The 20,700-nt window shown below is 36.4% G+C and overlaps 1 protein-coding gene across 1 annotated transcript in view; it reads right to left on the reverse strand.

The window, feature by feature from the left end:
- The window catches only part of MRVI1 (murine retrovirus integration site 1 homolog), a 31,072-nt gene extending 18,085 nt beyond the window's left edge, over positions 1 to 12,987 (reverse strand). The window contains exons 1-8 of the mRNA XM_010075921.1: positions 12,878 to 12,987; positions 9,677 to 9,777; positions 6,870 to 6,940; positions 5,654 to 5,827; positions 4,235 to 4,312; positions 3,744 to 3,793; positions 3,278 to 3,319; positions 1,561 to 2,154 (exon numbers count right to left, since the gene is read on the reverse strand). Coding sequence (XP_010074223.1) covers positions 1,561 to 2,154; positions 3,278 to 3,319; positions 3,744 to 3,793; positions 4,235 to 4,312; positions 5,654 to 5,827; positions 6,870 to 6,940; positions 9,677 to 9,777; positions 12,878 to 12,946 — 1,179 coding nt within the window. The 5' untranslated portion in view covers positions 12,947 to 12,987. The remainder of the gene's footprint in view (positions 1 to 1,560; positions 2,155 to 3,277; positions 3,320 to 3,743; positions 3,794 to 4,234; positions 4,313 to 5,653; positions 5,828 to 6,869; positions 6,941 to 9,676; positions 9,778 to 12,877) is intronic.
- Between the last annotated feature and the right edge of the window lie 7,713 nt (positions 12,988 to 20,700).

The following is a 20,700-nucleotide window of genomic DNA, read 5'->3' on the forward strand; positions in this document are numbered from 1 at the left end:
AGTTTAAATCTCACCTAACTGGAATTATCTATCATGTTGTATTAATTTTCTGATTCTAACTATTTGTGTTTAACATCTTCTAGGACTTGGAAAACTGCATGGCTCGTGTCTCTATAATCAAAACTTCCAGTACGTATATGCCAAGAATGTCTGTGTTACATAGCCAGGAAGAGATGAATAACTAAGCTGCCATTCCCAAGCAATACAATGGGAATGAATTAACTGAAGTGCAGAATTTGAGGTCCTCACCTGTCAGTCCTATATTCAGCTTAAAATATTGACTACTGGAGGTCAAATAAAATATTCTTATTAGGCTGTTAAGGAAAGCAACTCTTTTTTTTCTTTCCAAGGTTATTTTTGCTATACACACATTGCAGTTTGTTCATGATGGTGGTTTATAATTTCACGATATTTCTAATTTTTTTTCAATACACTGGTTAATTCTTAGGGTTTAATTCTTAGTTTTTACCAATCTTTTAGATAATTATTTAACAACGGATTAATTTATAGATTTTGTAGTGCAAGCTTATCCTTCAAGAAGCTGACACATTTGCACTGTGTTGCAGTTTGGGACTCTAAGTCTGGCCATCGTCTACCTGCCCTGGCTCTCAGAGGCACCTAGTTTTGAAACTCTGGACACTGAGACATTTTCTGAGAAAGTTCAATAAGCAAAAAATCATGCCAAACCAATTTCTAGCCCCCTCAGATCTTGCAAATGTAATGTTATTGCAAAAGCTAGTATTCTGGAATGACAGAAATACTCTCCTTAGAAGGGAGAATACCCAACCAATACAGGACTCAAAGACGCTCAGCTGAACAAAATAAAAGTGATTTTTAAATACAAAGAAAGTTTTCAAATAGTATATTATATGCAGCCCTTAAACAAGAGTATAGTAACTAACTCTAAACTTCAGTTGAAGATTTCTGTTTATATGCAGGTCTCAGCCCACGCAAACAGAAATCAGTCAATTAGTCAATAGGACAACTCTGAAGGAGCAGAAAAAGCATAGCACAGGGAAGCAAAGGAAATAAGAGAGCATAAGTGACCCTTTTAAAGAGAACGTCATTACATCCTAAGGAAGGAAAGATTCTTCAGATCTAAAATCATCATTTTAGACCCAAGCATCTTTTAGAAATGACATGATTGTTAATCAGCTGCTTCCTGTTTATAGGTCACGTAAACAATATAAAAATGAGATAGACTGTGATTTAGACTCACCTTTCTGTCACAATGAAAGCAATTAGTACTTTCTCAACACCAGTATTACCATTTTTTTCTGGGGGACAAAACCCGCACGTGCAAGAGACCACAGTGCAGTTGGCACGTATTTGAAGAGAACAAAGAAATAGGATAATTCCATGTAATTTAGTTACAGGTTACAGTTTACTAGAGTTGCAAAGGAAAAACATGATACGATTCTGTATTGATTTTTTTCTGAAACTATTTCCCATTATATTACTGTATGTTTCTTGCAATAAAAATAATGCTAAGCAAGTTGAAAGTTTAGTAAGATATGAAAATAACTTTAAAGCAGGATATAACTGATGACTAGGACTCACCTCTCTGAGCTTTGTCAATTTCTGCATTCGAACCGGTTGAACTTGGATTTGAAGATCTTTGAATGCTTTTAATTGATTGCTGGATTTATTACCAACAGTAAAGCTTTTATCTTCTTCAGATGGTAATTTCAAAGGTGTTTTATCTTTCTGTCCAGGCTCCAAGCTATCCCATGATACAGCCCGTAGGAGAGGAGGACGCAGTCCACACATTTTAAATTCTGGTTTACATGAAATTTTATGGTCCCTCATTTCTGGAACAGGAATTTTTAGCTTTGAATCTATACTTGCTATTCCTGGTCCTGGCAGATGGGGTCTTAAAGGAACATCATTTTCTTTCGCCTTCTTGAGGAATGCTTTTCCAAGTTCATTTTCACAAACATTCATGCAGGTGTTAAGAGACATTCTGCCACCATCACTACCTGAAGGGGAGTATTTAGGTAAAGTATCCATATGTTTACATGGGTCGAAGTTTTCTTTTTGTTCTGAGAGCTTCTCTTTGGAGTTTTCAAAACCAGCAGAACGAGGAACCAGCCTTCCCTGAGAAATCTTTCTTTGATCATTCTGTCTTCGATCCATTAATCCTTTTGCAGCATTCTGAAAGTAGAGAGGGACACATAAAACAGAGAAACAAGTGCAGATTTCTCTTTTCCCCTAACCAAAGATGGATTTTCACCGTAAAAAGCCACTTCCTTTTTGGTGACATTTGCTTTTAAACATGTGCTGTTGACTAGAGAAAGGATTTTTAAAAGGCACTTGAAAAAACACTGAATTGGGAATCTCTTCTCTGAATTTTTGATATAACCTCCTCCCATTTCAGTGTCCATTATAGCAATCATCATATAGCCAAGTCTCTCATCATCTTAATGTAAGGTTTGACTGAGTACACACTTTTCACTCTCTACCTTATAGCACTGTTACTTTCCTTGGTTTTCTGTTTGTCCCTCACCTCCCAAGGGAAAAAAAAAACTATGGGTTTGTACACAAAGTTAAAGCACATGTTGTAATTTCTCTCTTCTTCCTTTGTGTGCATTACCATAGACTATAAATTGTCTGCAACCTCTACAGGAGAGTTGGCAAAAGAATGTGTGCGTATACCTTCACTACTTTGGTACAGAATCTATATTTTGTCTAAGGGCACCTGTGTCAGCAATTTAAGGCAACCATGTGGGCTCTGCCTTAGATATGTTGCTACTTCTCTCTTTTGGAGTTGCTGCTCCAAAATTCTGCTGCCATACTGGTTTTTGTAGGTATTGCCTAATCCACTCTCAGCAAAATCTCTTTGAAGGGCCATCTGATGCTACCTAAAACAAGTTAGGACACATTCATATGAACTGCTCCACCAACAGATGTGTGGAGCAGTAATATCCCACTGGTGGTGTGGAATGCAAGGTACAGTAACTTTTTCCACGGAACCAAAGGGGTCTGGAAGAGGATGTCTGTCTAAAACACCAGCACACAAAGATATTTTTACTTTGCTTATAAAGTTACTTAGTATATTGATTTTAATTGAGCTAGAGCAGGGTGCATGATATGATGTAAAGACTAGCTGTAGCCCATTGTCCTCCACTACATTTGCAGGTGCTTCACAATTTCTTAGAACAGTATCATTCTTTTTTTTTAACTCAGTGAACAGTCTGTTAGCCTTTTCAGTCACATAAGTCATATGTGTGCTAAGATAAACAGGCAGATTTTGTTCAACACAATGTGAAACACTTACCTCTGTAGTTTGCCTGTCATCCTCTTTCACAGTTCTGTTATTCTAGCAAAAAAGGAAGAAAAAAGTTGCCTTACAAGGTTATCTTTCACATCTATGCTGCGAATTTTAGGTATAGATATTAGTGGATGAGCTTTGAAGCTCTCCATTTTTACACTGCTTGTCACATTTATTTATGAAGTAATATTAGGGATTAGCTTTTTCCATAGACTAGGATTATATTGGAAGTTTTTCTATTTTTCTTAACAGATCTCTATGATCCTTCAGCACTTGTTCCCTCACGAATTTTGGTCTTCAGAGTTAACATTAGTCCCTCACTTTGCAGAAAATACATATCAATAATCCAATCCTGGAATAAAAAATGGTATTCGCAACATCCCGTTTTCCTCAGGGACTACTAACACAGCATAGTGTACTATAGTACTGTAATAACCAGGTCACTGTACAGAGTTGTTCAGCTCTTTCTTACCTGCCCTGGAGATACTGACCCAACAGTAGTGGTTGTGAATGCATCAGATCCTAGAAAGACACACACATAATTAGGGCATATCCTGATATTTTGTTTAAAATTTTTACTACTACATCATTAGCAAACACATACATGCACAGTTCCATGTAATATATTAAGGACAAAATTTTAATGTGGAAAATACTATTTAAAAAGGAAAAAATATCTAAAATATAGTAAGTGAAAGATCATTAAAGCTTCTCAAAACTCCATTACTGAAGAAAATAAAAAAAAAAACAAACAAACCAAACCCAAAACATGTAACCTTCCAGCACAACAATAACGATACAATACAGAAAAAGAAGTAAAAATATGTATTGTGGGCATTTATGAGTTTTGTCACATTCAGGGAGAGATGCTTGAATCTACAGATTTTCACTTACCCTCAAGAGGTATTAAAAAATACAATTAGGTGAGCTTTTATAAGTTTGAGCCTGCATAGATCATTTTACCTGATGGAACTGGAAGAGTGAAAGAGTTGCTCCGAGATGCTACTGGTGAAACTTTAGGACTAAGTGTAGGGGAAACTGCTTCATCAAAACAAAGACAAAGACAAAACAAAAGGTAATTTTACTTTCTAGGCTTGTAGCTTCTGAATATTTAAAATTCAGATAAGATTAAAACACGAAATCTCATAGTCATCAGTCATGTGTTTGTCCAGAACCTGACAAGTAATTTTCATTGCCAAGTTGTACTTGGCAATTAGCAACTTAGAGCAGGTTTTATCTCGTATACCTGCCATAAACTAATACAATTCTATTGATACACAGAATACTTATTCTCCTCGGTTTTCTGATACTGCAAGCACGGCAGAAAAGTAAACACAAGAGAAAGATTCACAAGGAATTTAAAAAAGAAAAGGAAAATTAAATTTTTGCAAGTACAGTTGTTGGTTTTTTTTCCTCCAGAAAGTGTCAAGCCAATTTTAAGATCATCTACCAGAACTTGTGCAAAGAATTCGATACTGTCCTGCAAAATATCCTTGCCTCTAAACTGGAGGGACATGGATTTGATGGAAGGATCACTTGGAGGATAAGGAATTGGCTGGATGGTCACACTCAAAGAGTTGTGGTCAACGGCTCAATGTCCAAGTGGAGATCAATGACGAGTGACGTTCCTCAGGGATCGGTATAGGGACCGGTGTTGTTTAACATCTTTGTCAGAGACATGGACAGTGGGATCGAGAGCACCCTCAGCAAGTTTGCTGATGACACCAAGCTGTGTGGTGTGGTTGACACGCTGAAGGGAAGGGATGCCATCCAGAGGGACCTGGACAGGCTGGAGAGGTGGCCCATGCAAATTTCATGAAGTTCAACAAGGCCAAGTGCAAGGTCCTGCATGTGGGTCGAGGCAATCCCAAGCACCAATACAGGTTGGGAGGAGAATGGATTGAGAGCAGTCCTGAGGAGAAGGACTTGGGGGTGCTGGTTGATGAGAAGCTGAACAAGAGCCGACAGTGTGCACTCGCAGCCCAGAAGGCCAACACTGTTTTTTTCAGCAGTATGAATCTTGCCATTAAAATTTCATCTTATGTACAATAGGAACTTTAGGAAGAAAATCTTCACAAACAGAAATTTGTGACAAATTTTTAGATTCCAATAGAAACACTTAATGTTTTCCTCTTACAGTGTTTGCAGTGTCATTCAGGGGCTTAAAAACTTTACACCATCTTCCACCATTAAGTCTGAATATATAGATTGGTTATTTCATTTTTATATGGAATTGTGAGGAGAAGCAGAGTGATTCTGACCTTCAAATTATCAATGTGTATGTACACAGTAGCAATGCATGCATTACAGTAGATGCTTGTTTACACCTCTCCAGATCTTTGAAGCAGAATATGGAATCTTCTTTTCAGAACCTGCACCTACCTGGGGGTGACTCCGGAAGGCTGCTTCTCGACTTTCTGCCTCTGCGCATTAGAAACCTCTCGCTCACTTTCTTTGCTTCTTCCAGTAATTCAAGATTCTTCTTTTTGTCTTCCTCCGATATTTTGACATCTGGTAGCTGATCATTTACCAGATCAATCACATGACCGCTGTTGTCTGGGTAGAAAATATCAGAATTAGAGCTGTACCTCATATTTCAAGATAGGTTGTGGCATTTCAGAGTAACAAGTACAAGTAACATATCTATAAATGCAAGCTCAAAGCTAAATTTAACAAACATTTCTAATGTTGTTATATTCTCAAGCTTAAAGCAAGTCCTCAAGAACACAGATAACCCACTAAGATTAAGTCACTATGATCCAAGATGGCTATGATATGTGAAACTGACTTTTCCAGCTGTGTCCCCAATACAGTTTTTCTAATTTTTCTGTAAAAGTGGCATTAGATCCATCTCAACTAGCAGTCATGGCATTTGTGTTGTAGACTTAGTTTTTCCATGGATTTTATATGTCCAGTTTTTCAAGGCTAAGGTCCCACAAACTCAGCTGGCAAAGATTTATGCACACTAGTTTTAACGTACAGGTGATCCCATAAAATAATCTATAGAACAAAGTGCAGAGTTTGGAAGTATAAAGATTTTATTCTATGCAGATAGAAGAACTTTTCCCACAAATGCAGAAGCAATAGTAAAACCACATCTGGCAAAGCAGCAGGCCAACATGGAGTAGCCAAAGCCTGAGCATTATAAAAGCTATTTCAAAAAGCAAATCAATCTCTACCATGTGGTAGACCTGCAATAATTTTCAAAAGGAACTGCAAATCCCATGAGAATATTCAATGGTTAAAGAAGGCATTAGAGATTGCTTTTCCTCATGCCCACTTATGTTGATATGTTAGATATGTGACCCAGGAGAATGAATGGTCCACAAACCGGAAGTCTCCCTGCATGGCTGAGAAGCTAACTCTAGCACAACAGTGGAAATACTACTTACATAAAATATTTTATTATCTTACTAAGAAAAAGGCAATGTTAAGGATGTTCTGCTAAATTTAAAAATCTCCAAATCTCTATTTGTGTGAATTGAATGCACAGGAAAAAAAGCTGTAGTCAATACAGTCAGACTCTATATTTAGGTCTTTATTGCATATCACATTTTCTGATAAAACATCCCAGCTTAAATGAATAATCACTTCTTACCAATAGAAGTCAATGAATTTGTTGGATTCCTAGTGGTACGGTTAGAATGTCTCCTATGAGGACTACGAGGCCTAGAGAGAAAAATGAACAAAAATAAATTATGGGAGTGTGCCACCAAAAAAAAAAAGTTCTCTATAAAAATGTAACATTAAAAAGAAAGCACTTCTCTTTGATTAAAAAAAAAAAAAAAACAACAAAAAGGTTTTATTGCAATTCCTCTCATCTCCAAACATTTCTTCGGATCATTATCATGACATAAAACTCATGTAAATATGGTACATTGCAAAAAAACCACCAAAACACCACCCCCCAGTCCCCCCTTCTCAGCACCCCCCCCAAAAAAAAATTAGTCTTTGTAAATTGTTACTGCTTCCTAAACTGAGTTTTATGACGGAAATAATTTCTTAGGCTCCCACACTTGACACTCCCATATTGCAATACAGGAACTTTCTAGATTGAAAACCCCGTGAAGGTCTCAAATGACTGCAGAAAATTAAATGCTGATCCAGGAAATAATGCTGCTTTAAAGCAGCATTATAATCCTGACTCTTAAATGATTTTGAAATTTGGAGAATGAAGGTCTCAAATGACTGCAGAAAATTTAATGCTGATACAGGAAATAATGCTGTTTTAAAGGACTACATTATAATTCTGACTCTTAAATGATTTTGAAATTTGGAGACTTTAAAAATACAAGCAAATTATAGTATAGATTTATGATCAATACCTTCTGATTAGTTTTTTCCCCATATTTTAAGAATATTTCCATTCATCAGCTTACTTTCACATCTGCTTAATCTCAAGGTGATCTTGTACTATTGTATTCAAGCGAGACATTTAAGTTGCTTTCACATCTGCTTAATCTCAAGATGATCTTGCACTATTGTATTCAAGCGAGACATTTAAGTTCTTCCAACTGTCTAGCTTAGAAACATTATCTGCTTGAATTTTCAACTGATACCTATTTTATTTCACAAGATCAGGAACATGGTCCTATCCCAGTTCCCAGATCCTACGGAAGTTTCTTTTGCACCTTCATTGAAACAGTAAGGAGGACTGAACAGATACAAGGGAGGAAGGGAAATAAGAGAGCTGGAAAAGAAGCCTACACTTGTTGCATCTCTTTTAGGTAGAAAAAAACAAGTCCAGTAACTCAATTTCCAATGTTTTCAACACAGGATTTAAGGAACTGAGCATGACTTAATTGGTTTTAGAAGAAAATTTTAAAGATGCTGGCTAATAATATAATGATATTTTAATATCTCAGAATCTTATCCTATGAAATAAAGTTAGCCAGCAATGCCAGACTACCAACAATTTTTGTAAGGAAAGAAACCACATACAATAAAAGTAGCTTCACCAGCATCACCTTAAGTTATACAAAACAGTGTGTGTTTTAAGTCAATACCAAGATAATATACACAAGACTGGAAGGTAGATTTATTCTGAAAGATACAGGTAAAATGCTAAATGTATCAAAAGAAGATAAGTATTCTCAGCAGTTCATAGAACTATAAAAGGGTAAGCATAAAAATTAAATAAAATACTTGCAAAAGCTATTAGTAAAAATTGCAAAGTATTTTTATGATCATAAGCCTTCCTTGGAAATTTGCTGCCATCACAAATAAGCCTTATTGTACAAGCTGTCATACATTGCAAGTCCATCTTTTGCCAAAAACCTTCCTGCATCATTAAAACACACTCATAATTTATGGATCATGCAAACAGATTATTTCTGAGAACAACAGTTTGTTGCTGCATTTTCCTTTCAATAGACAAAACAATTACAACAGATTGCAAGTACTATTGGTACAACAGCTATTTTTCAGCACAGTAGTAAGAATATTGTCCTAAGATTGTAATCCAGCTAGTTCTTTAATTCAAGAAGGGAACAGACGGGCATTGTACAAAACATACACCCATTTGCAAGAGTCCACACTGATGGCTGAGCAGACTTTGAGGAACTTAACAACTTTAGTATTTAAAAAACAGTAAATTTTTTTTAAGTCATGCAAGGATTAATTTCCTAACTCTACATCAGTCTACAAAGTTCTTATTGGTTCAGTGGAAACATTTAAATGGTTTAAGACAGCACTGCTGGTGTACATATACAATCAGCAGACCAAATCTGGTGATTTAACTACTGAATTGAAAAATTTCCATGGGGGGGGAGGGGAGGAAATACCTCAGGAAACACAAAAATGCTCGATTGTACTTTTTTTTGTCTCAGTTGCTCATTGACTGGGCCTAAGTAAAGGTCAAAGTTTGCACAGAAGGTCAGTATTGCACAGAACATAAGAAATCCAACTGTCAGTCATCCTTGCACTAGGTGTAGGATTGTAGTGCGCACGCACACACACCACTATATGTCTACACAAGGATTGTCCAAGCAATTTTTTCCTCACCAGGCCATATTTTATTTGCCAGGAAAAGGATGGACTTCAAAAGTTATAGCTTTTAGTCCAAATTCTGCAAAACTTTAATTTACATTTGTTTTAGTTTCAAATTACGCTATTCTGAAAGGTAAGAAAGTTCACGTAAATTTAAAGTATACTGAGTCAGGTTGGCAGGCTTAGTATTATATGAAACTCTACTTCTTTAGTATCAGTTATATTCCTGTCCCCCTCCCACTTCCCTGCATCCAAAAAAATCACCATCAAAATGAAAAGACAATACAATCATATTACAAATAGAGATACAGCAATAACATTTTAATACAATATAAATTTCAAAGCAATATTTTAGAAACACAGCTCCTGGAATCACTGTACAATATAGGCATAGATTGGTAATGTATTATATAGTACCTGTTAACCAGATTTTTATCAATTTCTACATCTGGCGTAACAGCATTCTCTGGAAGGACAATAGAAGGTGTACTGCATGTTGTCCCTTCAACAGTAGTGTCCTGAATGGTTTGTGACAAATATAAAAATGTAGTTAAACAGAAATTCAAAACACTGAGTCTTGATGCTCTATGTGGAAAATAATGTGTATTGCTCACTATTAATTTAGCTAACAGAGAAAATTGCTGAATTAAGTGAGAATTAATTCTTATTTGATAAAACAAATGTGAATTAGAGGCCTATACTTAAACTGCTAAAAAGTGCTGATGGAGACCTAGAACATCTCTTTTCTTTAAAAATTTTTAATGCACATAAGCCAAATTCAATAAGCCTGGAACTAATCAGAAAGCTTTAAAGAGGCAGGCAAACTGATTTTTCACACCACAAACCATTCCTTTACAGCAGAATGGGAAACATGCCAAGAAAATAATATGGAGATTTAATTTTAAGAAAAATATCCTTGCAATACTGGAAATGTCAGAATGTAAAAGAATGATTTGTTATGTGATACAAGTGCACAACTGACATTGTATGATAATAGTTTGAAAGCAATTTTTGGTAGTATTCTTGATAATGTTACTAAGTAACAATATATTTTGTCTAACAGTCAATGACGAAAATTCAGGTGACTGCCCTGCTTGTAGGGCAAAGTCACATGCACATTGTTGATACTAATCTCATGACTGCCAAAGAACAAAAGCTTTTGAGTGACATAACATCAGCCTTAAAGTCACTCAAGTCCATTTTAGGACTCTAAAACCAGTTAATTTAAAAAAAAAAAAGAAAAAAAAAAGCCTGTAGCCAAAGGTAGCTTAGGTCGTGTAGAATACAGTGATCTTGGTCAGCAGCTATAGCACTTCAACTTCTGCACAAGTGGAAACTCATGCCTCCTGTCGCCCTAACCTATTGTGGTACATCTGTGTCGGAGAGAGGCAGGAAGAGCGAGAGCATGAAGCTCCTTGCAGGGCCAGGTGGTTTGAATCAAAAGAAATCTTTATACTCTAAAGACTACTCAGCCTGCTGTATGCAGCTCTTGGAATAGAAGCTTTAACAGGAAGCTTAAGCTGTCTCACAGTTGTACATTCTGATACAGAAGTTTTCCATTACCCTCGCATGGCCTACCTGGAAGCGCCCTCTCCATGTTAGTTTCCACACAGGTCTGCTCTTCAGCTATTTCCAACCGCTGCCTCATCTCCTAGTACCAGTGACTGCCTGCTACCAAGTTGGTGCTTCCTTTTTGCCCCAATCCCTCCTCCCATAAAAATGTAGGGTCAAACTGACCCCATCTCTATGACTCAGGTTGGAATTGGTCCACACGTCCTACAAGGATGATTAAGTATCTTGAAGTAAGCAAGAAACCACATGTGATGTAAGGCTTATTTTCTCAGAACTATTTTGTGAATGAGTGTGTGCGTTTGTGCATGCAGGGAAAAGGTGGGGAAGCATCTCCTGAAACAGAATGAGGTAATGGTTAGACACCAGACAGCCCTTTAGATAAGATGGGATTCCAGACTTGGGAAGTTTTGTTCAATGGCAGAGAACAAGTCCACCAGTTGTTAGTTCCTTCTGATGCCCCCAAATTGCTTGCAAGTTGTTATCTCACAATGATAAGCTATTTTACTTATTACATAGTCATGCTGTAGAACTTGGACTGTAGCAAGACCCAAGAGTGATAACAGGTATCTACAAGATCAAATTCTCACAACATTGTCTACCTGCAATCCTTAACTTCAGTAGGCTCATGAGCAGTATTGTTGGTTAAAATCGTTCCACTGTTACTTTGTGCCTAAAAATAACAATTTATCTAAAATGAAGCATTTTGCACAGTTAACTGATTCATGAACCATCACATTATAGATCTTTTAAGCCTTACCTCTAAAAGGCCTCTATAATGTAATAAAAATGGTTTTAATTTTTTTTTTTTAATATTAGGTGGTTGGAATTCTTCATTTCTCCCATTTGACAAGCATGCTCAGGATTAGATTTGTTGATGTCTGATAGCTTTTCATATTTTTTTCTCTTTGGGTATGTTTTACCCAGGAATTTTTTTGTACTAAAATACTCTTCACATGGGTGAGTTAAAAAAAATAAAATCTTCTCGACCTAATACATGTTCTCAGCTAGTAGCCTGATGAACTTGCATCTATCTGGGGTGTTTATCTTAAGCCAGGAAACTAACACTCAGCACAATGTGCAATTTAGATGGAATGCATGACAAATCAGTGTAGGGCTCACTGCTGACAGTATTTTCCAACAATGCTAAAGTAGCGGATGTTTTCACCTAAAGTGTAGAATACAGTGTCCTCAAATCCAGTGACAGTGATGCATTTTTTTTAACTGAGGATGTGCCAGATTATAAATCCTCTCTTTCCTTACACCAGTTTGCATAAAACAGGATGATCTGGATAACCCATGATTTTATAATCACAGTAAGGTTCTTTACTTCAGCTAAGCTAACAATCAATAAAACCCCCCACTTTATTAGAACATAAAAATCACTTTTTTCAGTTGTATAAATTATTCAAAAGGCAAAAATGTAATCTTACTGTTTTTTAAAATTTATCTGCAAATAAAACATGTAAAAACATGTAGATGCCAAAAATTTGAGTAACAAGATTATTAATATGTCTGGGGAGCACCCACCTGCTTTCTGTATAGTTCCAATACATGTTCAGCCACTACTGAAAAATAAAGCACTAAGAGAGACTACAAACCAAAAAGCAGATTTCCATGTTTCACACACACACAAATTTAATAACCTCTTCTACATCTGTAAAGGCAGCACTAGATGTTTCAAGACTACTGTGAAATATAAGCCCAAGTTCTTTTCTCAAAGGTTAAAGTTTTCTCTAATAAGTTCACAAAGGACATTTTTGGACAGCTTTAATATAAATGGTTCAGAACAGACAGACATATAAGCCTCCAGACCAAATTGATAAACAAGTGCTTGTGCAACTTCAGTTTGTGTTTCTTTGTCTATAAAATATTTGAAGAGTTCTAAGAATATCAACTGAAAGGTCATTCATAGCTTTATCAGCGAATCAAGGCACACTGATACATAGAAATTATTAGATGTTATTTTATAAACTCCTAAATATACACAAAGGTTTCAGGTTCAGGTTTCCAACAAGTGTCAGAGAACACCTTTGTAAGAGTGCTTACTTTGGCTGAAGGAGAACTGTTTTGTTGTGCCTCTTTTGATTGTCCCTTGTCGTCAGGTAACGTTGGCATAGTGGACAGTGTGAAGCACGTGGGTGGAACTGCAGTGTGGACTAACAGGACCGTGCACTGCTGGGAATGTCTGTTTCAAGATAGCCTGAAGGCATAAGCGCTGAGAGGCCTTGTGATCTGCAGTCTGCGTTAGATGCCAAAAATACAAATCAAATCCTTTTAAAACGCTATGCTCTAATACTGAGATCAGTTTACAATAACAAACAGTATTAAGGTTTAAAATTAAAAATGCTATCTTGTGTTTTATTAATTAAAGCTTTCAAGGTCAACTATAACTTAGTAAATGCATTCAAAATGGACAACCTTCCTTTCTTGTTGCCATTTCCATCTCTTCCCTCCATTTCACAGATTTTTTTTTTTTTTTCTCATTACTATGACTGTTTTGGCTGTGACCAAACTATCCTCTCTAAAAATCCTGTAAGGAGGAAACAGCACCCTGGATATCTGTAATATGCCTTTTAGAACCTAACAAGTCCTAAGGCTACAGAGTGTGATTTCAGATCACAAAGGAGTAAACTGGAAACCCAGCTGGTGGCGCTCTTCCTTTGAACAAGAGCAAGGCCTAGGTGAATTGTGGAAAGACTTAGTTTACATCTGCACAAGACAATACTGTGCAAGATACTTCTGAAGCAAAATAGCAGTGATTCGCAAATGGAAAAAAAAATGTATCACTGCCTATTAGCTGAGAAAATTCTTCTTATTAGTATCAACGGGAGTTACTGTCTTCACAATGATATTATTAGCGTTAAAGCCTGAACAGTAGTCTGAAGATGAGATGTTAAGTACTAATCCTTACTGCTATGGGTTGTGTATTACAAGACTTACTATGACACCTACCGGATAGTTACGGAATAGTCCTCATAAGTAATTCATTCGACTCCCTGGTGGCACCTACAGACGACAGACAATGCAGTTATCAGAGACAATCTGGTACACAGTTTCTGTCTGAACTAGTAAGAGCCAACTATATTCCCTTTAGAGTTGATTTACAGCTGTATATAGAATGGAGCTATACCCTTAAAACAGCAATACAACAATACTGTGCCAAGGAGACAAATAGACTCACCAAGTACAAGTTCAACCTCCAAAACATGTTATCTTCTCCCAAACCTGAATTTCTCATCTCATCTCAATTATTTTACTCTTCTGGAAATCAACACAGATGGAACAAAGTTTGATATGGGGAGATGATTTGAAGTTCAAGGCATTTAGCAGCACTGCAAGATTAACCTTCTACAGTTTTCCCTTCCATTTCAGGAAAGGGCAAAGAAATGTATCCAGGAATATGTTGGTTTATTGAGGTTGACAATTAAAATTGTCAAAATACTTGTGTTGGTTTAAAAAAAAGACAAAACCATTCATCAGAAATACTGCAGCAGTCTCAGTAGAGACAAGTCCCTCACTTCAGCTTTCACTGAAAAAAAATATGAGTTGTAAAACGTACAGAATGTGTTAAAACTTTGCACCACAGAAGCAGCTAAGACCCATGCTTTTATTAGATTTATTTCACATTATAGTGGAAATGTAATTTTCTCTTTTACCAGAGAGGAATACACGGCCACCTCAGATGAAATCTCATGCAGAACTAACAGACTGTAGAAATGATCTCTACACAAGTATTACTGTGTTTAGAAAAAAATAATTATTTAATTGAAGTTCTTTGATAAAGACCGTGGAAAAGATGGCGCATATATGACATCATTATGAAGACCAAGACAAAGACTTTTTTTGAACAGTGAGCATCATTTTTTTCAGAGCAGTATATGCTGTAGGAGCAGTATGTTTCAAGCTTTTGTAGACACTTTGAACCTGTCACTGCTGAATTTCTAGCTCTACTGCAGTAAGTAAGCTCATGTTTTTATCATGACTTTACCCATCTCTGACTTCAAATAAGAGTACAGGAAGCTTTATATGAATAAAAAGATTTTAAAATGTTTATTAAGGTAGAATATCCTTAAAGTCCCTAATATGATAGAAACCAGACATTTATGATTACATATATTTTAATAAATCCACAGAGATCAGGCAGATAGCAGTAGCATTAAACATCTGTGTTTCAACAGGTATTTTTATATCAAATAACAATCACCAACTATTAACCAGACATGAATACAAGATAGTTTTTAGTTATAAGAAAAGTTACATGGGCTTGCTTTTCATCTCTGTAACAAAATCCTGGCACCCTACACAATTTCAGAGTTTGCAAGAACTCAAACAAAAGCAAAAAAGAGAATATATAAATTTGACTGTTTATTTAATCACTCTTAGTGTTTGCCTTAGGAATTTATAATGGTTCTGATAGGCTCAACTCAACAGAACGATGGGCCTGAAAAATCAGGAATGTTTCGAGTCATAGCCAAAGTCTACGTGGAGTTGTATAAGCTATTACATCGAAGTGGTTTATTACTGGTCTTAGCTGAGTTCCTAGTACATACTAAACTTAAAAAATAATGCTAGTCATACCAAAACAAGGAAGAGCTATTAAGCACATCACGTTTCAGTTCATTTTTCAGATTTAAAAAGAAAAAAAACTTTAAAAGAAAAAAAAAATCAGCAGGCTTGTCTAAGAATAGAAAGGGACAAATCCCGAGCTGTGTTGTCTTAGAGATGCAGCACAGAAAGTACAGCCAAGGGAGAACGGAGGGTAGAAAGATGAATTTATGCCACCTTAACAACCCCCAGATTTGGAGTGGACTGAGTCCAGTCCATCTCTGACACAATTAGATCCTTGCTCTGACTTCCTTACAGAGCTATCTTGCAAATAGGAAAAAACTCCAAGTCTTTATGGTGCTGATTGGTTGGAAAATTTCTTCTTCTGTCTTTCCATTTCTTCCTAATACCTCTCCAGAAAACCCCAGTGCTAAGGACTGTATTGGAGCAGCAAAAGCTTGCCTATAATTATTCATATGCTGAGACTTCTTAAAACAAATGCAGTCTTTGCACACTTTGAGTGCACTGCTACACTCCTCTAAGGTGCTAAAGTAAGGGCTACTACTTGTTGGAATTTCAACAAAATATACAAGGACATAGTTTAATTCATAAGCTATGATTCTGAACTCCTGAATGATTTTTTTCAATTTCAAAGCTTACTTTTAACCTATGCATTTTTCTTAAAACTTAAAAAAGTCCAGATGATTTAAAGACTTTACAATGCTTAACCAGCACAAACATCACATCTTGTAAATGCAGATGAATGTAACCAATGGAGTCACGTTTTTGCTCCATGCTGTGCAAGGAGTCCTGTTGTTTTCTGTATCAGTTACTGCATTTGATACTAGTAGGAAAGGCAAAGGTTTAGAAATGATGGAACCTTAAGATACTACTGAATAAATGTTCTTCCATCACTGCTGGAGTGACCTTACGCCTATTAGTTTGGGCAATGAGAATAGCCCTAGTAAATGTCAGTGAGAGTCAAAACATACAGAAAAAGGGGGTTTTCACGAGAACACTAACAAGAATTAGAGGAGCTTATCTGCATCTCATAAGTATAGGGATCAGAGAAAGAAATATCCTTGGAAATTTTATTTCCCTGGAAGGTATATTTTTTTTCTTCTTCAGCAGAGTATTAGGCAGGAGCACAGCCTTGGAATCTACAGAAATTTGCACCTCTATCTACAAAAACTGCTTACAGCCTTACTGAACCCCGAGTCAAAAGTCCAGAGAGAATTACTATCCTGTTTCTAAGCCTGGCTCATCTGCCAGCTGGGCAGCCTTTGGAATCATGCTGCCATTAGCTTTTCCAGCTTTATCTCTTTTCCACATGCATAAACATGTTTCATTCAAAGAAGGAAATGATATGTTAACAATACAAGTAACACAGTGAGATACCAACTGAAACAACTGTCACTATTGTCCCTGAAGATACTGAAACGATAGATGAAAAAATACATCTGCACTTTAAAAACAGTAAAGGTGTGCAAGCATATATTAGCATCCTAGTCCCTCAGACAATTTCAAGATTCTGTTATTTCTTTTGTTAGGCAATGATCAAACTCTGTCTGGCCTACCTCTATCGTATCAAAGGATGTAATGAGATTATTGCAGTGTTTTATCAGAGTAAATGATGCCCCCCAAAATTTCCGTCTTTTAGAAATTGCAAGAGCTTCAAAATTACCTTTCAGAATTAAATACTTATTGACTCACATGTCACAGGAAGAATGGATGTGGGTGAAGATCTACAGTCTTAGTCTACACAAGTCTTTTGCACCTACAAAATGAGTTTAAAAACCCCCAACAAATTACCTGTCCTGTTCACCAGATTCTGCTTATTCCCACAATGAGATGAGAAAATGTGAAGAAAAAAAAGTAAGAAGAAGAAAGAAAGAAGAGAGGATGAAGTGCTTTTTAACATTTTGGTCTGTTATTGTAAACTTACTGCTTAAAATAGGAAAAAAAAATTATCCCCTGAGCTCAAATTTGTAGTCAGATATAGATCAGTGAATGCAGAGAACTTTCTTTTACCACTGTGTAGAGGCTTAGAGTACAATCTCCAGGAAATGGTGATCTGGGAGCTCTATTCCATAAAAGGGAGAAGTATTTAGAGGCCCTTGGCTTTCAGTGTGTTCCCTCTGCAACTCATTTTACCATAGCAGAGAAAGCTAAGTATAATCAGTTAACTTACCCTCTCCGAGTCACGGCCGAGTACTGTGTTAGCGAAGGCTAAGATAAAGGTGCTTTACTCCATCTCCACTGATAACTTGGCAGTTGACCTCAAATGCTCTGTCACGTCACAACAAGGATATATAAAAAAAGCAGAAGTAAACAGTTAAGAAAGCATTTTATTAATATTTCTTGACCTCATACTGCCTGCAGTCAAGTCAAGCAACTCCCATTTGTCAACAATGAACACAGCTCAACAGCAAAAATTCTCAGCTGCTTTTTGTAACCTTTTTCTCTGTTGTCTTGCAAAGTGGTCGTAAAACATTATCACATTAGAAAGGTATCTTTGCACTCCTTCTGTATAGCTGTAAAAGCATATGGAACTCATGTAGCATTTTTAATTAGGTTTTGCAGCTTTGAAGTACTTAAAAAAACCCCTGAACTTACTTCATTGAAACCAAGTGTGAGCAAAACAGGGTGTTTTTTTTTAATGTTTGAACCACAGAATAAGTTTTCAAGCATGAAGTATGGTTATAGTATTCAAGATATGCAAAAAAAGTTTGTTGGCATATGTTAGCATGCAAAGTGTATGCAACTACTACGTGAATTCAAGGCATCTGTTTTCCTTCTGAGAAATGAATCAGAACACTTCCAGGTTGCAACCTCAGAGACAGGGATAAATGTGAAGAATTCTGGCACAAAAATATTTTAAAGGAAGAAACAAACAAAAGCACAAGAAGAGTACAGCAAATGTCCCCCAGCTTCTAAAAAAACTTCTGTGTCTCTTAAACTCAGTGGGTACAGTCTTTCTCAGGACCACAAGCTACTCACATAGGACTTGCTTTACAGAGCAGCACAACAGGAAAGAATCTCCTTTTCTGCTTCCTGTTTTCCTCATAGCTCAGGAAAAGATAAAACTTGATGATTTTCAATAATCATCTTGAATGAGAGAAAGGAAAACTTAGGTCAGGCAGAAAGTAAAATGTTCTTTAGATGCATGTCTAGCCTGATCTGATTGGGAGCACTGATCTGATTGGGAGCACTCAGGACAGTATCTCTAGGAATGGCTAATTATGACACTGTTGAGACTGAAAAACAAGAAGTTTGGGGGTGAGAGGTGATGCTGGTCCATTACCAACAAGACCAACTCCTACAGCAAGGAATTTGGTTTGGTTATTGGTCTAAAATTTTATGTCAGAGTTTAAAGAAAGCTGATAACTAACTCCTGCAGAGTTTAATGGGATAATGTTTTCTGAAACTTAGCGCTTAACTCCAATAGGATCCCTTCTGATCCCAGCTTTAGGACCAAATACATTAAGATACTTGCTCTCCAAGTAATTATGCATATTTCTTAGCCAAATGCAAGGAAGCTTAATCAGAAAGCAGAAGAAATTGAAGTGAAGAAGATGCCATATGTTCAATCTTTCAAAACATAATAGTGAAAGCCACCCATATAATTCACTGAATTTACTAAAGGTTTATGCTCAGATCCTTATTTAGAGAAAACTCTACAACAATGAACCAGTTATATATTTAAAATTTTAATTATGGTAGATCTTTTACCTCACAGGAAATTGTCTTCTAAAAGCACATAACAAATCTTTGCTACACATGAAAAACAAAGTGCACAAGCATGCCTGATGCCAGACTAGGTAATGAAATAATGATAATTGCCTACCAGATCTTACCATCCAGAAGTTTTTAGATATGCCTCCTGCATTTTATATTTCAACTAATCACTCCTAAACAAATTTGCTTTTATCATTTCAGCAGTTCTTTCCTTTGTTTTGTGCAAAGAAAAAAAAGAAAACACCACAAAAACCCCACAATGTGAAAAAAATCCACCGCTCTACAATTCATGGACACCTGCTTCCATAAGTTCTGTTAACTTGCAAACAAAAATTTTACCTCATCCTATTTCGCACTGACCTCATTTTTTTTTCCCATCAGTGGGCTTTTAGCTAGAATGACAAGAGCATGACAACAAGCAGCAGAGCTCAGCCAGATGGCCTCTAGAAAACCAGCTGGGCTGAACTTTGGGGGTACTTTTAAAAATATACATATTTGGTGAAAGATACAGTACATGTGATAGTAAGGAAAAATTAGGCCCCGATTTATTCAGTTACGCACGAGTTAAAAAATTCAGCCTGCAGTAGCAAATCTGATGATCACAAGACTGACAGATATGCTTCTTAACTTGCAGATTATTTTTGATAGACTTTAAGGAAATGCAGTTTAAAGGAAGAATGTGATCGTGGAGTGGGTGGATATTTGGCATGGAAAATAAGGATTTTAAGCATAAGGAACAGCATATAAGAAAGTGTGAAGATAAGAGTGGGAGAACAGTACATTAAGTGTCATTCAGGAGGGTAATTCAAAAGGAACCCAGAGCTAGGAAGTATCTGGAGAAAAACCTATTGTCTTACAACATAGAAGCAGTGACCTTAAAACAGGAGAAAATTCTAAAAAGTTGAAAATTATATGCAAGTAAAAAATGCTGCTCTCTTCCTCCTCCTAAACAACTATTTGAAAGAAACATGCAGATTTGTTTAGGGGGCAGCATCAATTTTTGTTCTGCAGTCCTGAAAGACCCATCTGAAGCAGGACCTGTGCATTGATAAACTGCCCAACAGAAATTGCTAATGATAGTAGTAATAATACCAGGAGCATCACGTACTCAGTCACAGACAGTCAGTTGGGTTTCTTTTTCTGCTATTCCTTCTCACAAATTTGGCGAAACCTAGATATGTTTCTACTGTCTGGACTGCATGTATTATAGATCACATTCCAGTTACACATCTATTTTTGTCTATGATGTAGGCAGAGTTGGGAACTTGAGACGATATTTTCTCAAATTGCCACTTGACTATATTCTTAGTTAATGTAAGAAGAGAACAAATTTGCTTGTGGGGAGACGAGACGGATAAAACCAGGTGGGGAAAAAAAATTCATGTCCTTTGCTGCCAATTCATTCTTGTTTATGAAAAACCTTAAGGTTGTTACATGAAGTAATATTTCCAAATGCGATTTTTACATACAAACCTTCTATAAACTGTTCTGATTTCCAGGACATCTAGATATGAACTTTATGTAATTTGGAAAAAAACAACTACCAAAGCCTAACTTAGAAACATAAATCAGTTGAAGGCAATTAG

This window comes from Pterocles gutturalis, unplaced genomic scaffold (genome assembly GCF_000699245.1).
Source record: "Pterocles gutturalis isolate BGI_N339 unplaced genomic scaffold, ASM69924v1 scaffold4153, whole genome shotgun sequence".
Lineage (NCBI taxonomy): Eukaryota > Metazoa > Chordata > Aves > Pterocliformes > Pteroclidae > Pterocles > Pterocles gutturalis.